Genomic DNA, 13,191 nt, shown 5'->3' with positions numbered 1-13,191 from the left:
AATAGAAAAGGAAATATATAAGTATTTAAATATAAATCTGCCATATATGAATTAAATATCTTTTACCTTCATGAAATTAATGTAAACATATCGCTTAGAATAAGAATTCAATTAAAAATAATCACATTCGAATCGGTTCTGACAAATTGTTTTAGACACGTTGTGTTTTAGACAAATTCGTCGAATACCATGTTCTCTAATACCTTTTGTCATGACGTGTTCATATTTTTGGTGTGGCCAGTATCAGGTGATTTTATTCGGCTCGGATGAACAAGAGGAGGTTTTAATTGACGGAGTCCGGTTCGTCCACAGCCCGCCCCTCAGCTGAATGAAGTCGTCTGGTATTAGCTAGAATAAATGAAAACCCAGATCGCCAGTTTAAAAACCGACAAGAAATATTTTTTATTATTTGTGTATCCCAGAACAGCAGAGTTTCCCCTAGCTTATAGAAAACAAAACAAGATGCATATGAAAAACTGAAACTGACATGAAACGTATGTCAGTAAACAAACATCTTAAATTTCGGTTTCGGCACTATGATGCTGCAAGGACATGCGCTGTTGAACTATTATTTATCGGCGGTGATGTACGCTCAAATTTCCAGTACCAAATGGAACGTTGTCTGTATGAATATGTGTAGATAGCAGGAGCTTCAACATCATCCTCTTCAGCCATACTCATTTACTTTTCCCAAAAGTCCTATACTGCAGCTTAAATAAGTGATTTCGTTCAGCACAATAAAGTTATATTTACAAAGTTACAAGTGTCTGACATACTTAATGAAAAGAAATAGAACTTCCAAATTTATAGAAATATAAAGAATTAAACATAAATCCCTGACAATTTGAGCAAAACATTAGTACTGGTGCCTTGATTTTATTTTTTTCGGTTTAAATGAGTCCTCATGGGCCATATTCTCATTCGTATATAAATGCATATAACATTTTCTATGCAGTTCACAATTAGGTAATTTACTTTACTTTTTTCATTTGTAAATACAGGTACTCCCAGCATGGCTCCGAGAACACAAATCAAAAGGGGGGGGTGTGTGTTTCTAGATATTAGAAGTCTCTCCCTTCGTTAAGGCATTGATGTCACAATTTAAAAAATTGTGACACTCCCCTTATATTTTGAAAAAAATATCTGTGAAAGCAAAGGATTGCATTGCTTTGATATGTCGAAAGCAAATGTTTAAATCAATATCACCAGCAACCTTTAGTTTGTTTGAAATATTGTGTAAATACAGTGGTCGGGGAATATTACGTCCAGAAACGATATGCAGTTAGAATTAAAATATTTTAGATTTGATATTAGAATATTCGCTCAGGCCACATTCTTGGATCTAGTTTCCATAACACATTGCAAAAATAAATAAAATGACTGGATTCCCCTTTTCCACATTAAAATTGTTGCATTATTTCATTATACTAGTAAGTACATCGAGGTCCTTCGCACGAGCCGCGCTCCCGGATTGGGAAAGCTTTTACTGATACTTTAAGCTGTTACTGCCGTTACCGTTAAACAAGGAATGAACCAACGCTCGTGACGTTCTGTCTCTTATCCTAATCAAGATCTAAGAATATGTATATTTAGACCTTGATCCTAATATGATCGTATCTACGTAAGCTTTCACCCGGGAGTGTACCTGTCGACCAGTACGCGGTGAATTACATAAACGAGACATACAGTATTATAGACCTACTGAGATGTTACTACGACATAGGACGCGGTCCAGCATCTGGCACAAGCCTTTAACTCTCGTTTTCCATTCCATATAGCCCTGCTCTTTTTGCTTTCTCATGTTCTTTCACGTTATCTATAAATGTGCGCGTCCTGGCGGTCGTAAGGCAGTGATGGAAGTTGCATGGGGGCGAGGGTGATACGTGGGGATCATACCATAAGATTACACCTACTTCTATTTTGATATGACCAATCTTTTACTAATGTCGTCTTAGTATTATCTATATTACGATTTTCGAGCGTAACTCCTGTATGCTTACCTCACAAAACCCGTTTCTGTCATTGGGGAAAGTTCAATGTAGGACGCAAATGATTCAAATTAATTGCGATGCGGCCAAGAAATGGAACGCAGTTGTCAGATTCAGGAAGAGGCTTGACCATCCTCGACTCGAGCAACAAACCACAATTTTTCCACAAGTAAAGGCAACTTTTCACTGCGTCTAACGATCTAAGCAAGACTGCGACAGCTCATCACAGCTTATCTTGGAATTATCTCAAACCATTCGATGTGTTTTCTATAGACAGGGTTTTGTTTACATCGAGAGAATACGCGTTAATCCATGTAGTGAAGAAATCTCTTGCATCGATTGGTTACATCGCGAAGGCATTTACACCGCTCACACACCGGTGCTGAAGACTTATTTTCGCAAAATATACAGTACTGTTACTTCAACGTGTTGCGCAGTTAGCTGCACAAATAGGAAAACTTGGGAAAAGAAAGAATTGCCATTTTTTAAGACGCCGAAAAGACCAACGCCGCTAGAGAATGTAGACCAGATATGAAATGCATTCATCTGTGGGGAATTTTTTATTTCAGGTTTGTTTGCCATTAATATGAACGTACTCTTAATCAACCATGACACATAGCTGATATTGCGTCTGTAATAAGTCAGTTTACTAAATAATAGTGGTTACGTGGCCTAAAGTGAAACTTTAACCGTTGTCCCTCTTCATCTATACCATTAGATTATTATATCTATACATAACCTATTTCGACGAATAATTGAAAAAGTACAAGAAGCTTTATCAACTTGTGAGTTGCTTTTTTGCCTTTCAATGATCAACCCCTCTCATTGTTACGTCTAAGGTCTTAGCTAATTTCTTAATTTTAAGAACTAAATTTTTATTCATTGACAGGAAACAGACCTAACAATCCTGAGAATCCAAACTGGATACCTTTAGTATCTGAACATACCACGGCAAAAGAAATAGCCGAAACTGAGAGAAAAATAGAAGAAAAGGCTAAATATGAAACGCTCAAAAGAAAAAGAGTGAAGTTGCAGGCTTTTGCTCGGGTGTTCCGCAGTTGTACCGCTGCTTTTGCCGCTTTTAGCAAAAGCTAAACAAAAGCCTGCGACTTCTCTCTTTTTCTTTTGAGCACTGTCAGTTGCGTGCCATAATTGATTCAGAGTAGGTTCATATCAATGGTAAACAAACTTCAAATGTTCCCCTCAGATGAAAGCATTTGATATCTGATCTATATTCTCGAGCGGCGCTGATCCTTTCGGCACTTTTGAAATGGCATTTCTTTCTTTTTCCCAGTTTTCCTATTCGTGTAGCCAACTTCACAACACGTTCGGGGGCATATTTGAAGTGACAGTACCGTATATTTTGCGAAAATAAGTTTTCAACATTGGTATGTGAGCTGTATAAATGCCTTCGCGAAGTAAAGGTGCAATCACGCCAGAGGTCCTTAAAACTCCAGTAAGCGGTCGCCACCCCGTCCTAAATCTTCTACGATCTCGCTACGTCAATTTTGGGCGGAATAAAAACTGGTCAACGTCTATGTTGTCCTAGCAGTCCACACTTGCAGGACGCAGTGAGGATGGGCTTTGGTGTGACTGCCGTATAAGCAATTTATGTAAATAAAACATTTCTTGATAACGTGGATGAACGCGCATCCTTTCGATGTAAATAAAGGGGAACCCGTGTATTCTAATGTTTATTCCAACGGTTTCCAACCATTTCATTCAGCTTAGGGAACTTTTCACATAAAGGAGTTGAACATCATTAAAAATTCTGAACTTTAAAACTGTGTTTGCATTTTATTTTTAACAGGGCCTAAATATTTTTAATTTGTTTCTCTGTAGACCATATTGAATATGAGAATAATTTACCATTTTGTCTTAGAAAACAAAGACCTGCTATTCTGGAAAATTCTTGTCATGGAGTGTAACTAAAACAACGATTCCCATATTCTTGTCTTTTTTTTTTCTCGTTGACGGGTTCAACTAAAATCTAGTTGAACCCGCCAGCCCTAAACCTGAACGATATTACGTCATTCTCATTGGTCACATTGTTGGACGTGTGCGCTGTGTTTTGTTTGTGCGCCACGTCTCCGGTTGTATGCTCGACAACTTCGTTGCTGTACCGGAAAGGTAAGGAACTGACGCCTTAGAAATTAAAATAATCCCATCGAGGTCAATAGATTCTGTGGACGTTGTCCCACAGGACTGGTTCGTTGGTACACGAACACTTTCTACACAGCTTTCATCTTATTTTTGAAAGTCTTTAGAATAGAAATTAAATAGTCTCCTTTTTCTATTACCTTTCTCACCACCGATAGGTTAGATGCAATGACTACAAATTTGAGGTTTACTTGGTGTAAAGTTTTTGTTTACCCCTCTCATTCTTTATTTATTTATATTGAATAGAATCCACATTGTTCTTCTTCCGTCCACTAATACCGACAGTCCGGTGGATTGGGTAAAAAAAATAATGTTTTAACATTTGTCAACCGTTTTGGAAACATGTTTCATAGTATTTGAATTAAGAATATGGTCTATCTATCTACCTATGTACCAAGAGCTTTCCCCCCCCTTATACGGGAGATCAGAGGCACGTACCTATTTCCACCCATTTCACTCCCCTCCACCACCCTTTCTACCCCTCCCATCTCAGCTCCTCATGTATGACGGGTCATCCCTGCATCCGCCAACTGTCCTGGGTGAGACGCAATGCAATGCAGTACTTGGTGGCCATAAATAAATGTATACAGGGGAACACAGCAGTTAGTCTGCAAAATCTAGTCTTAGATTTAATCAGGAGTTATGTTCAAGTAATTAAGATGATAGAAATTATACGTGATCTTGCAGAGTTGATTCTAGACAAATAGCCACATGATGTAAGCCACTTTGCCCGTTGCAGCGGAATTTAGTGCTGATACCCAAAATGGTAATGATGATATGATATTAATAACAATAATGATAATAGTAATCTATCTGTATACCAAGAGCTTTTCCCTCTTTATAAGGGAGGTAGCTAAGTCAGAGGCACGTACCTATTTCCACCCATTTCAATCCCCTCCATCTCCCTTTCCACCCCTCCCATCTCAGCTACTCATAGGTTAAACGCAAAGCAGCAAGACATAACACATCCGCAGCAAGGCCGGTTCAGTTAATGATAGTAATGATAATATATAGTAATAACAACGACAACAACAACAATAATAATAACAATAATATACAAAGAGTTTTCTCCCACCTTACATAAGGTGTGACCGAATCAAAGAATACTCAAGGTATGGAACAACTTCTCTACCATGCTAAAACTACCTGCTCTGGATTTGTTCTCTTTACGGGGAAGGTTATTAAGAGCAGATACTATTGAATGTCGGAAAATAATGCTTAGCCTCTCATCCTTTGAGCCAGAAGACTATTTCCACACTCAAGTGATACGAGAACCAGAGTGCATCGATACAAGATAGGTCTTTTTCGCAACTCCAAATAATGTCAGAAACGCTTTTACTCTGAAAGAATCTTCAAGATCTAGAACTTTTTTCCTTCATCAATCGCAGAGCTGGACGACATTGACACTTTCAAAGCAACACCGAAGTCTGCTCTAGTCCCTTTGTTAAACGAGTATTATTATTAAGATTAAGATTAAACTACTTACAGTGCACTTTCCAGATATGTTTAATAATTGTCTACCTAATTTACTGTTCTAGGCGCAGTGGTAGTATTGACCCCTCTAGTCTCCCCGTGTCCCCTAGTCTCCACCTATTGCCTGATTCACGGGGAAAGGTCATCTAAGTGATACCAAGATCGAGAGAATACAAGGTCTGCTCGCGCGCATGTTGTGACGTCATCTGAAGGGGAGCCCACAGAGAAAATGGTGAAAACGTAAGTGAAAATGTTAGGTAAAAGAGAAAACGTACAGGCACCACAGAGTTTCTGGGAGACTTATCTATTTCATGTTCTGCAACCGTTAAAATGGGGGTTTCATTTTGGGAAAATGTTCTTGTGGTTTATCTTTGACATATTTAATAAAGAAACAGACGATGCAGTTAAAACTGGTGATTGACGTAAACGCCATCTAGTGAGAGAGCCGCACAGTAAAATGTATGTGGACGATGCGGCTCTCCGTGAGCTTTCCCGTCTTTCCTATATAGTCTTTGGGCCAAGCACTTCTAGTGACGTCAATGCGCAAACGACCTAAATACTGGATAGCTGTTGAGTAGACCTTGTATTCTCTCGATCTTGGGTGATACATCATTTTACGTGGATGAAGAATCATCCCTGACACTAGCACGTTGTTCAAGTCAAAGGCAATACAATGAGACAGCGGGGTTTAACTTATGGGATTCAAAGCAGGAATGATTAAATATTTGAAAAGTACTATACTTCAACCTGTACTCAGACCGGAAGAAGTGGCCATTAGGATAAGCCCTAGTTTCATTCAGAGTGGGGAGGTTCTCCGGTCAGATTAAGAAAAGTCAACCTCGTACTTGGATATCAACTCCTTGATGAACAATGTCTCGGGTGTGGGTAGACAACAGGTGTCATGATATGTGACCTGTGATCTCCTCGAGGTCCTAAGTGATGCTGACTCCATGTTCTTGTGTCATATGGTTTCCTAGGGCTCCTACATAACGATGACACCATTCATACGGTTGGCTTATTTCGTCATTATCATGTGTATGTTGTAGGTAGAGGGGGCAGCAGAGTTTCCCTTTATTTTTCCCTTTTATTATTATTGTCACTGCTATTATTATTATTACTATTATTGCTATTATTATCATCATTATTATTGTTGCTATTACTATTACTAGCAGGACCCGTGGAAATTCCACGGGATTTACGAAGGAGTCTTCAAAATCTCCCGAAGGAGTCTTCAGTCTCCAAAAGGAGTCGTCAAAGTCTCCCGACGTTGTCGTCAAATTCTCCCGTCGTCTCTCTCTCTCTTTCTCGTTAGGTCAATCATAAAGGCAAAAACATTTTTGAATCGTTTATGTCATGTCACATAGGACCCGCGGAAATTCCACGGTTATTCAACTTTGAGGTATTACGAAGGAGTCTTCAAAATCTCCCGAAGGAGTCTTCAGTCTCCAAAAGGAGTCGTCAAAGTCTCCCGACGTTGTCGTCAAATTCTCCCGTCGTCTCTCTCTCTCTCTTTCTCGTTAAGTCAATCATAAAGGTAATAAAAAAATTTGAATCGTTTATGTCATGTCACATATGACCCGCGGAAATTCCACGGTTATTCAACTTTGAAGTATTACATAGGAGTCTTCAAAATCTCCCGAAGGAGTCTTCAGTCTCCAAAAGGAGTCGTCAAAGTCTCCCGACGTTGTCGTCCAATTCTCCCGTCGTCTCTCTCTCTAATTCTCTTTCTCGTTAGGTCAATCATAAAGGCAATAATTTTTTTTGAATTGTTTATGTCATGTCACAATAAACATTTATATACGTTTGATTATCTTCATGTAACCTATGATTAAACTTGTATAGACGTTTCAATACTGTTTATTCATTCATTTATTTATGTATCTACTTATTTTCGTGAGGTTCTGTCAGGAGATCAGAAAGCAACGCGACATGACGTCACACGTTAAGCTTTGAAGAAATGCCTTTTTAATATTTCATTTATCGAAAGAATGTGATAAATAGGTGAATGAAATCGTCTGTCTTTAGCCAGAATAAAACTACTTCGATTTCTTTGTACCATGACTTCGTGTCGGACGCGCTGAAGCGACGTGACGTCACCGCTCTCGGCCAATAAGTCGTCTCCGTTGCCGTGACGTCACCACTGTCGCTTAGCTGGCAGCCAATCAGTCGTCTCCTTTTTGCCGTGACGTCACCGCTCTCGGCCAATAAGTCGTCTCCGTGATCGTGACGTCACCACTCTCGCTTCGCTCGCAGCCAATCAGTCGTCAGTAATTTTGGAAGGCTTCGTTGCCGTGACGTCACCGCGTGATACACATAGATATATAGTTACAAGCGTATTAGTATATAGACTAGCAGGACCCGCGGAAATTCCACGGGATTTACAAAAATACAAATTGAATAAGAAGTTTATTGAAAAATATAAATACTCTGTACGTGCATTATACATTTAAACTTAATTGCATCTACAATTCTTCAGCTGGGCACAAGAATCACATTGATAATTTCTTTGCATACTATATTTTTGTAATAGTTTTATCACCTTTCCTTCCTTGTGACGTCACATCTGAAGACCAGCCAATCAGAGGACCAGCCTATCAGAAGAAGATATGACGTCACGACTGAAGATCAGCCAATCAGAAGAAGAGATATGACGTCACGACTGATGACGTAAGCGTAACGGACGCACCGGGCTGCGTGACACACATAGATAGATATATAGTTTAAAGGTTTTACATAATACAGTAAATAAAAAAAATCCTTAAATGTTAAGAGAGAACCTCTCTGTATACGATATTTCTTGTAAATGTAATTCCTTTTGTGTGGTCATGCGTGGAATCATTAAGATGTTGGACTTTACGAGTAACTCTCACATTGTTCATTGATCTTGCTCTTGAGAATGCTACATAGAGCTGGCCGTGAGTGAAGCACGGCTTTGGTAATTATATGCCAACTCTATCAAATGTTTAACCTTGAGCTATATTTATTGTCATCAAGCATGAGAGGCGAACTGGGAATTGAGTGCGGTGCAGTACAAAAGATATATTGGCATCGCTAGGGATCAGCTTTATCCTTGGGATAAGTATTCTATTTGGGGCGTGAGAGCCGCTGATTAATTATTGATGCTTCGATATTGTGCTCGTGAAGCTGAATAACCTCCAGTCGAGTGCCATTACACAGTCCCTGCGTTATGGACAGGTTTCTTAGTAGCATGATTATTGCTCCAACTTTTAAGTTCAGTCTATGAGGTGGCATGCCAGATGGAGTGAGAGAATTAATGAACTCCATTGGATAATTTTGTGCTTCATCATTATCGCAAGACACAGAATTGGTGCTGAGGTAAGTTTTATTCTTTGATGGCAATATACGCAAAACTTCCTCATTGACTGCTAAACACTCAGAATTCTTTGGACATAAGATTACTCTTTCTTTCATCTCCTCAGATGTACAATTGTCAAACACCTCTGCTATCAAAGAGCCATTACATATGCATGTTTCAGGAATGTTGATAACATCTGGAGCCACTCCATCTAGAGAACTCTGGATTGATCCATTGCCCATTTGCAGAAACCATCTTGAAAAAGGCTCTTCATTTGCATTTGCTCTCATGTTGTGTTTGAGGCTCATGTGATGGAAGCTGTGCCATAAGTCTGAGCGTTTGAGGCACACGTCAAGCACAGCAGCAGGAGGGGCTCTAGAAACAACTGGAAGTACTTGTCTGAAGTCGCCTCCCAATAAGATTACCTTACCACCAAATGCAGTCGGGGTGTTCATTATATCTCTCAAGCATTTATCGATGGCTTTCAGAGCATAGCATGGGATCATAGAAGCTTCATCAATAATGAAGACTGACTTGCTTCAGGAAGTTTCCTTGCTCAGAGTTAGGTGGTACATTACAGACACTTGTTTCGCTTAGGGGAACTGGAAGCTTGAATATGCTGTGCAAAGTTTTGCCACCTCTCAACAATGTTGCAGCAATACCAGTCCATGCAGATGTGTTCGTCTTGATGTTGTTAGCATTAAGGTACTCATATAGCTTGTTGAATAGATAGTTTTTCCTGAGCCGCCGGGTGCATCGACATAAAACGATATATTTTCTGTTTGCTCTCCTCGTTCAACAGAGCGGGCACTTGCAACTACAGCATTGAATATCTGTCTCTGTTCAATATTCAGAGAACTCACATCTATATCATTGTTTCCCACATCTTCTTCATGTCCAAGATAATCTCCAACTGGTTCTGGCAGACCAAACATGTTGCAATTCATGTCATGTTCCACGAATTTTCAGCAGTTATGTTATCATGTCTCAGCAGCAGATCTTCTATCATAAAATGTTTATTCTCATTCCATAAATACAGGGAATTCACAGGCTGGTTGAAGACGCACATCATGGCAAACATGGTTAGTAGCTGCCGTGGCATCTGCCTCTGTCAAAGCTTCATGCAATGCATTGTCATTTTCAACCAGGCGCAGTCTGACACATGCCTCTTTAAAGGTGGTCATTATTTGACCATCGACTGTCTTCAATTCGCTTAAATGAAGTCGCTCCGGGGACATGCAGGAGCAACATCCTTAAATAAAAATTTTCTTCATTTCGAGGACATACAGAATACATTCTGGTTACAATATTGTTTAATCTAACACGCCGTGTCCAGTTTGTTGTTTGTTGAAAACATAATGCTCAGGCACAGAGCAATACAAAAAAATTCTTGCATTTTCATCTGTTTGATTGAGTTTGAACCAAGCTGTCAATTGTGTGTCGCGTTCTTCTGCCTTTGCTGCCGCCTGCCTTTGATTTCCTTCTCTATAGTTAATTTTCTGCTCGTCAGGCAAATGCACAGCCAAACGATACACCGTGTGAGATTGATCATGCATTTTGTACTCAGACAATCTCCAAAACGCTTCTGGTGGAGACACATATCTACATGACAAATACTGTTTAACTTGATTGTGTTCATTTCTTTTATTTGCTTCATTATTATCTACATTATTTCTGATTTCTATGTTTACGCAGCCGTGGCCTTTATATATATATTTAAACAGGTATTTTACGCTTTTCACTGAAGAACACACTTCAACATTGACATGGGCGCGGTATTTTCTCAGTAGATATTTATTATAAGGAACAGCAAATCTGTTGTCAACAACATGAGTGCCCACTTGTACCTTTTCTCCATTGTTTCTCCGTCTGTACACTGGATATCCGGATACATTTGTCATGGTTTCCTGTTGGAAATCTTTTGGAAAGTCTTTCTCACACTGTCGATCAACCATGTACATAGAATTAGGATTTGATGTCCCACATGGACCATGGGTCATCAATGTTCTCATGCATTCTCTCAACTCTGGATCTTCTGATGAAGAAATTTCAGCACAAACGATATCATCAATTTGTTCTCTTGTTCTTAGTTTGTCTTCCTCTCGCAGTATTAGCAATAGATGGCAATGTGAAATTCGATGACATGGATATGAGTAACTGGAACACTAAAGATATGTCTATCCTTGATATCAATCAAAAGTTCCTTTAGGTGCATGTTATAAACTCGTGCAACTAAATCTGGCCTATTAACTGCTGTTTCATATGACCCAAGGTTTTCTGTGATTTCTCGACACTTAGGTTTACAAGTGCATGTCAAGAAAATATCTGGTTTTCCAAATTTGCAGACGATCGCCATGGCATCTTGATAGGCTTGTTGCATGTTTCTGGGACTTCCTTTAAATGTGGAGGGCAAAATGACTGGAACACTTGGCTCTTGATGTTCATTCCGTCTATCTAGGTGATCCATAAGACCAGAATACAGTGACACTCGCAATTGTGCTTGGTTATTTTGAATGAATTTCAGACGGCATCCCTCCACCTGCACATAGGCGTCAACAGTGTATTGTTGCAGTAATTTTCCAGCTCGATGCAAGGCACTAAAGCCATCTCTGATTGCCAGACGGTATGAGTAAAACTCTTGCATGGTGACTTTATTGCGAACATGATTTTGACGCTGTTAAGAACATAAGAACATAAGAATAAAGGAGACTGCAAGAGACCATAAGGCCTACACTAGGCAGCTCCGTATCCATCACCACCTATCATCCCCATCCATAAAGTTGTATAATCGTTTTTTAAAACAACTGATAGTTTCAGCGCTTACTATATGGTTACTAAATTTATTCCATTCATCGATCACCCTATTAGTAAACCAATTCTTGCCTATTTCCTTCTTAAATCTAAATTTGTCCAGTTTATACCCATTACTGCGAGTCTTGCCCTGTTGTTTTATTATGATGACCTTGTTTGCATCACCCTTGTTATAACCTATGATCCACTTGAACACTTCTATTAGATCACCCCGCACTCTGCATCTTTCCAGAGAGTGTAAGTTTAGGTGCCTAAGCCTTCCTTCGTAAGACAAATTTCTGAGTCCATGTATCATTTTGGTCATTCTTCTCTACTGATTCTAGTGAATTTATGTCCATTCTGTAGGACGGAGACTAAAACTGTACCTTATAATCAAGGATGGGTCTAACTATCGCTAGATAGAGTTTAATAATTACCTCTGCACTTCTATTCGTTACGTCCTAGGATTGAAACCTAATGGACTGTTAGCTTTATTTCTGGCGCTAATGCACTGCTTCCTGGTTTTAAGGTCTGGACTCACTAGAACCCCCAAGTCCCTCTCGCACTTAAATTTGTCTAAAAACGTGTTATCTAAGCTGTATCTATTTTCGGGGTTGTGTAGCCCTACGTTTAACACGCTACATTTAGAGATATTGAAGTTCATTTGCCATTTCACCGACCATGTTAACAATTTATTAAGATCATCCTGCAGAATCTCTTCGTCGTCTCCTGACCTAATTAGGCGTCCTATTTTAGTGTCGTCCGCAAACTTACTAACATCACTATTTATCCCATCGTCTAAGTCGTTTATGTACATAATGAATAACAAGGGACCCAAAACCGAGCCCTGGGGGGACCCCGCTAGTAACATTGCCCCACCTAGATTTTATTCTATTTATGGTGACCCGCTGTTTTCTGTTACTAATCCAAGCTCTAATTCATTCTAACACTTTTCCTCCTATGCCATGGGCTTTGATTTTATTTAGTAGTCTCTGGTGTGGCACCTTGTCGAACGCTTTGCTAAAGTCAAGGTAAATAACATCGTAATTATCATTGTTATCTGACGCCTTATATACTTTAGTGTAAAAGGATAGAAGATTAGTCACATATGACTTACCCTTGGAGAAACCATGCTGTGAATCACGAATTCTATTATGTCCTTCGATGTGTTCTCTGAGTCTATTTACTATTATTGATTCAAGCATTTTTCCTATAACCGATGTCAAACTGATTGGCCTGTAGTTGCATATAGACGATCTATCTCCCTTCTTAAAAACAGGAACAACGTTTGCCTGCCTCCAAACAGTTGGCACAAAACCAGTGTCTACCGATTTATTAAATATTTCAGTTAACTGGTCGCAGATTTCAAATTTACACTCCTTAAGCATTCTTGGAAAAATTTCGTCTGGACCCGGAGATTTTGTAGCTGTAAGTCTTTCAATGTGCTTGACTACTTCTTCTTTA

At 39.3% G+C, this 13,191-nt stretch overlaps 1 protein-coding gene across 1 annotated transcript; it reads right to left on the bottom strand.

The window, feature by feature from the left end:
- Nucleotides 1-8,705: 8,705 nt before the first annotated feature.
- On the bottom strand, nt 8,706-9,443 carry LOC143020153 (ATP-dependent DNA helicase PIF1-like). The gene has a single exon (XM_076176312.1). The coding sequence runs from the start codon at nt 9,441-9,443 to the stop codon at nt 8,706-8,708; it is 738 nt and encodes a 245-aa protein (XP_076032427.1).
- Between the last annotated feature and the right edge of the window lie 3,748 nt (nt 9,444-13,191).

This window comes from Oratosquilla oratoria, chromosome 39, assembly GCF_046742065.1.
Source record: "Oratosquilla oratoria isolate Oo_2021 chromosome 39, ASM4674206v1, whole genome shotgun sequence".
In the NCBI taxonomy this organism is placed as follows: Eukaryota; Metazoa; Arthropoda; class Malacostraca; order Stomatopoda; family Squillidae; genus Oratosquilla; species Oratosquilla oratoria.
The sequence above is the reverse complement of the archived record's forward strand: the minus strand, read 5'-3'. Positions and strand labels throughout refer to the sequence as shown.

Coding starts and splice junctions, on each gene's coding strand:
- LOC143020153 (XM_076176312.1), bottom strand. CDS start 9,443: ATGATCCCATGCTATGCTCTGAAAGCCATCGATAAATGCTTGAGAGAT.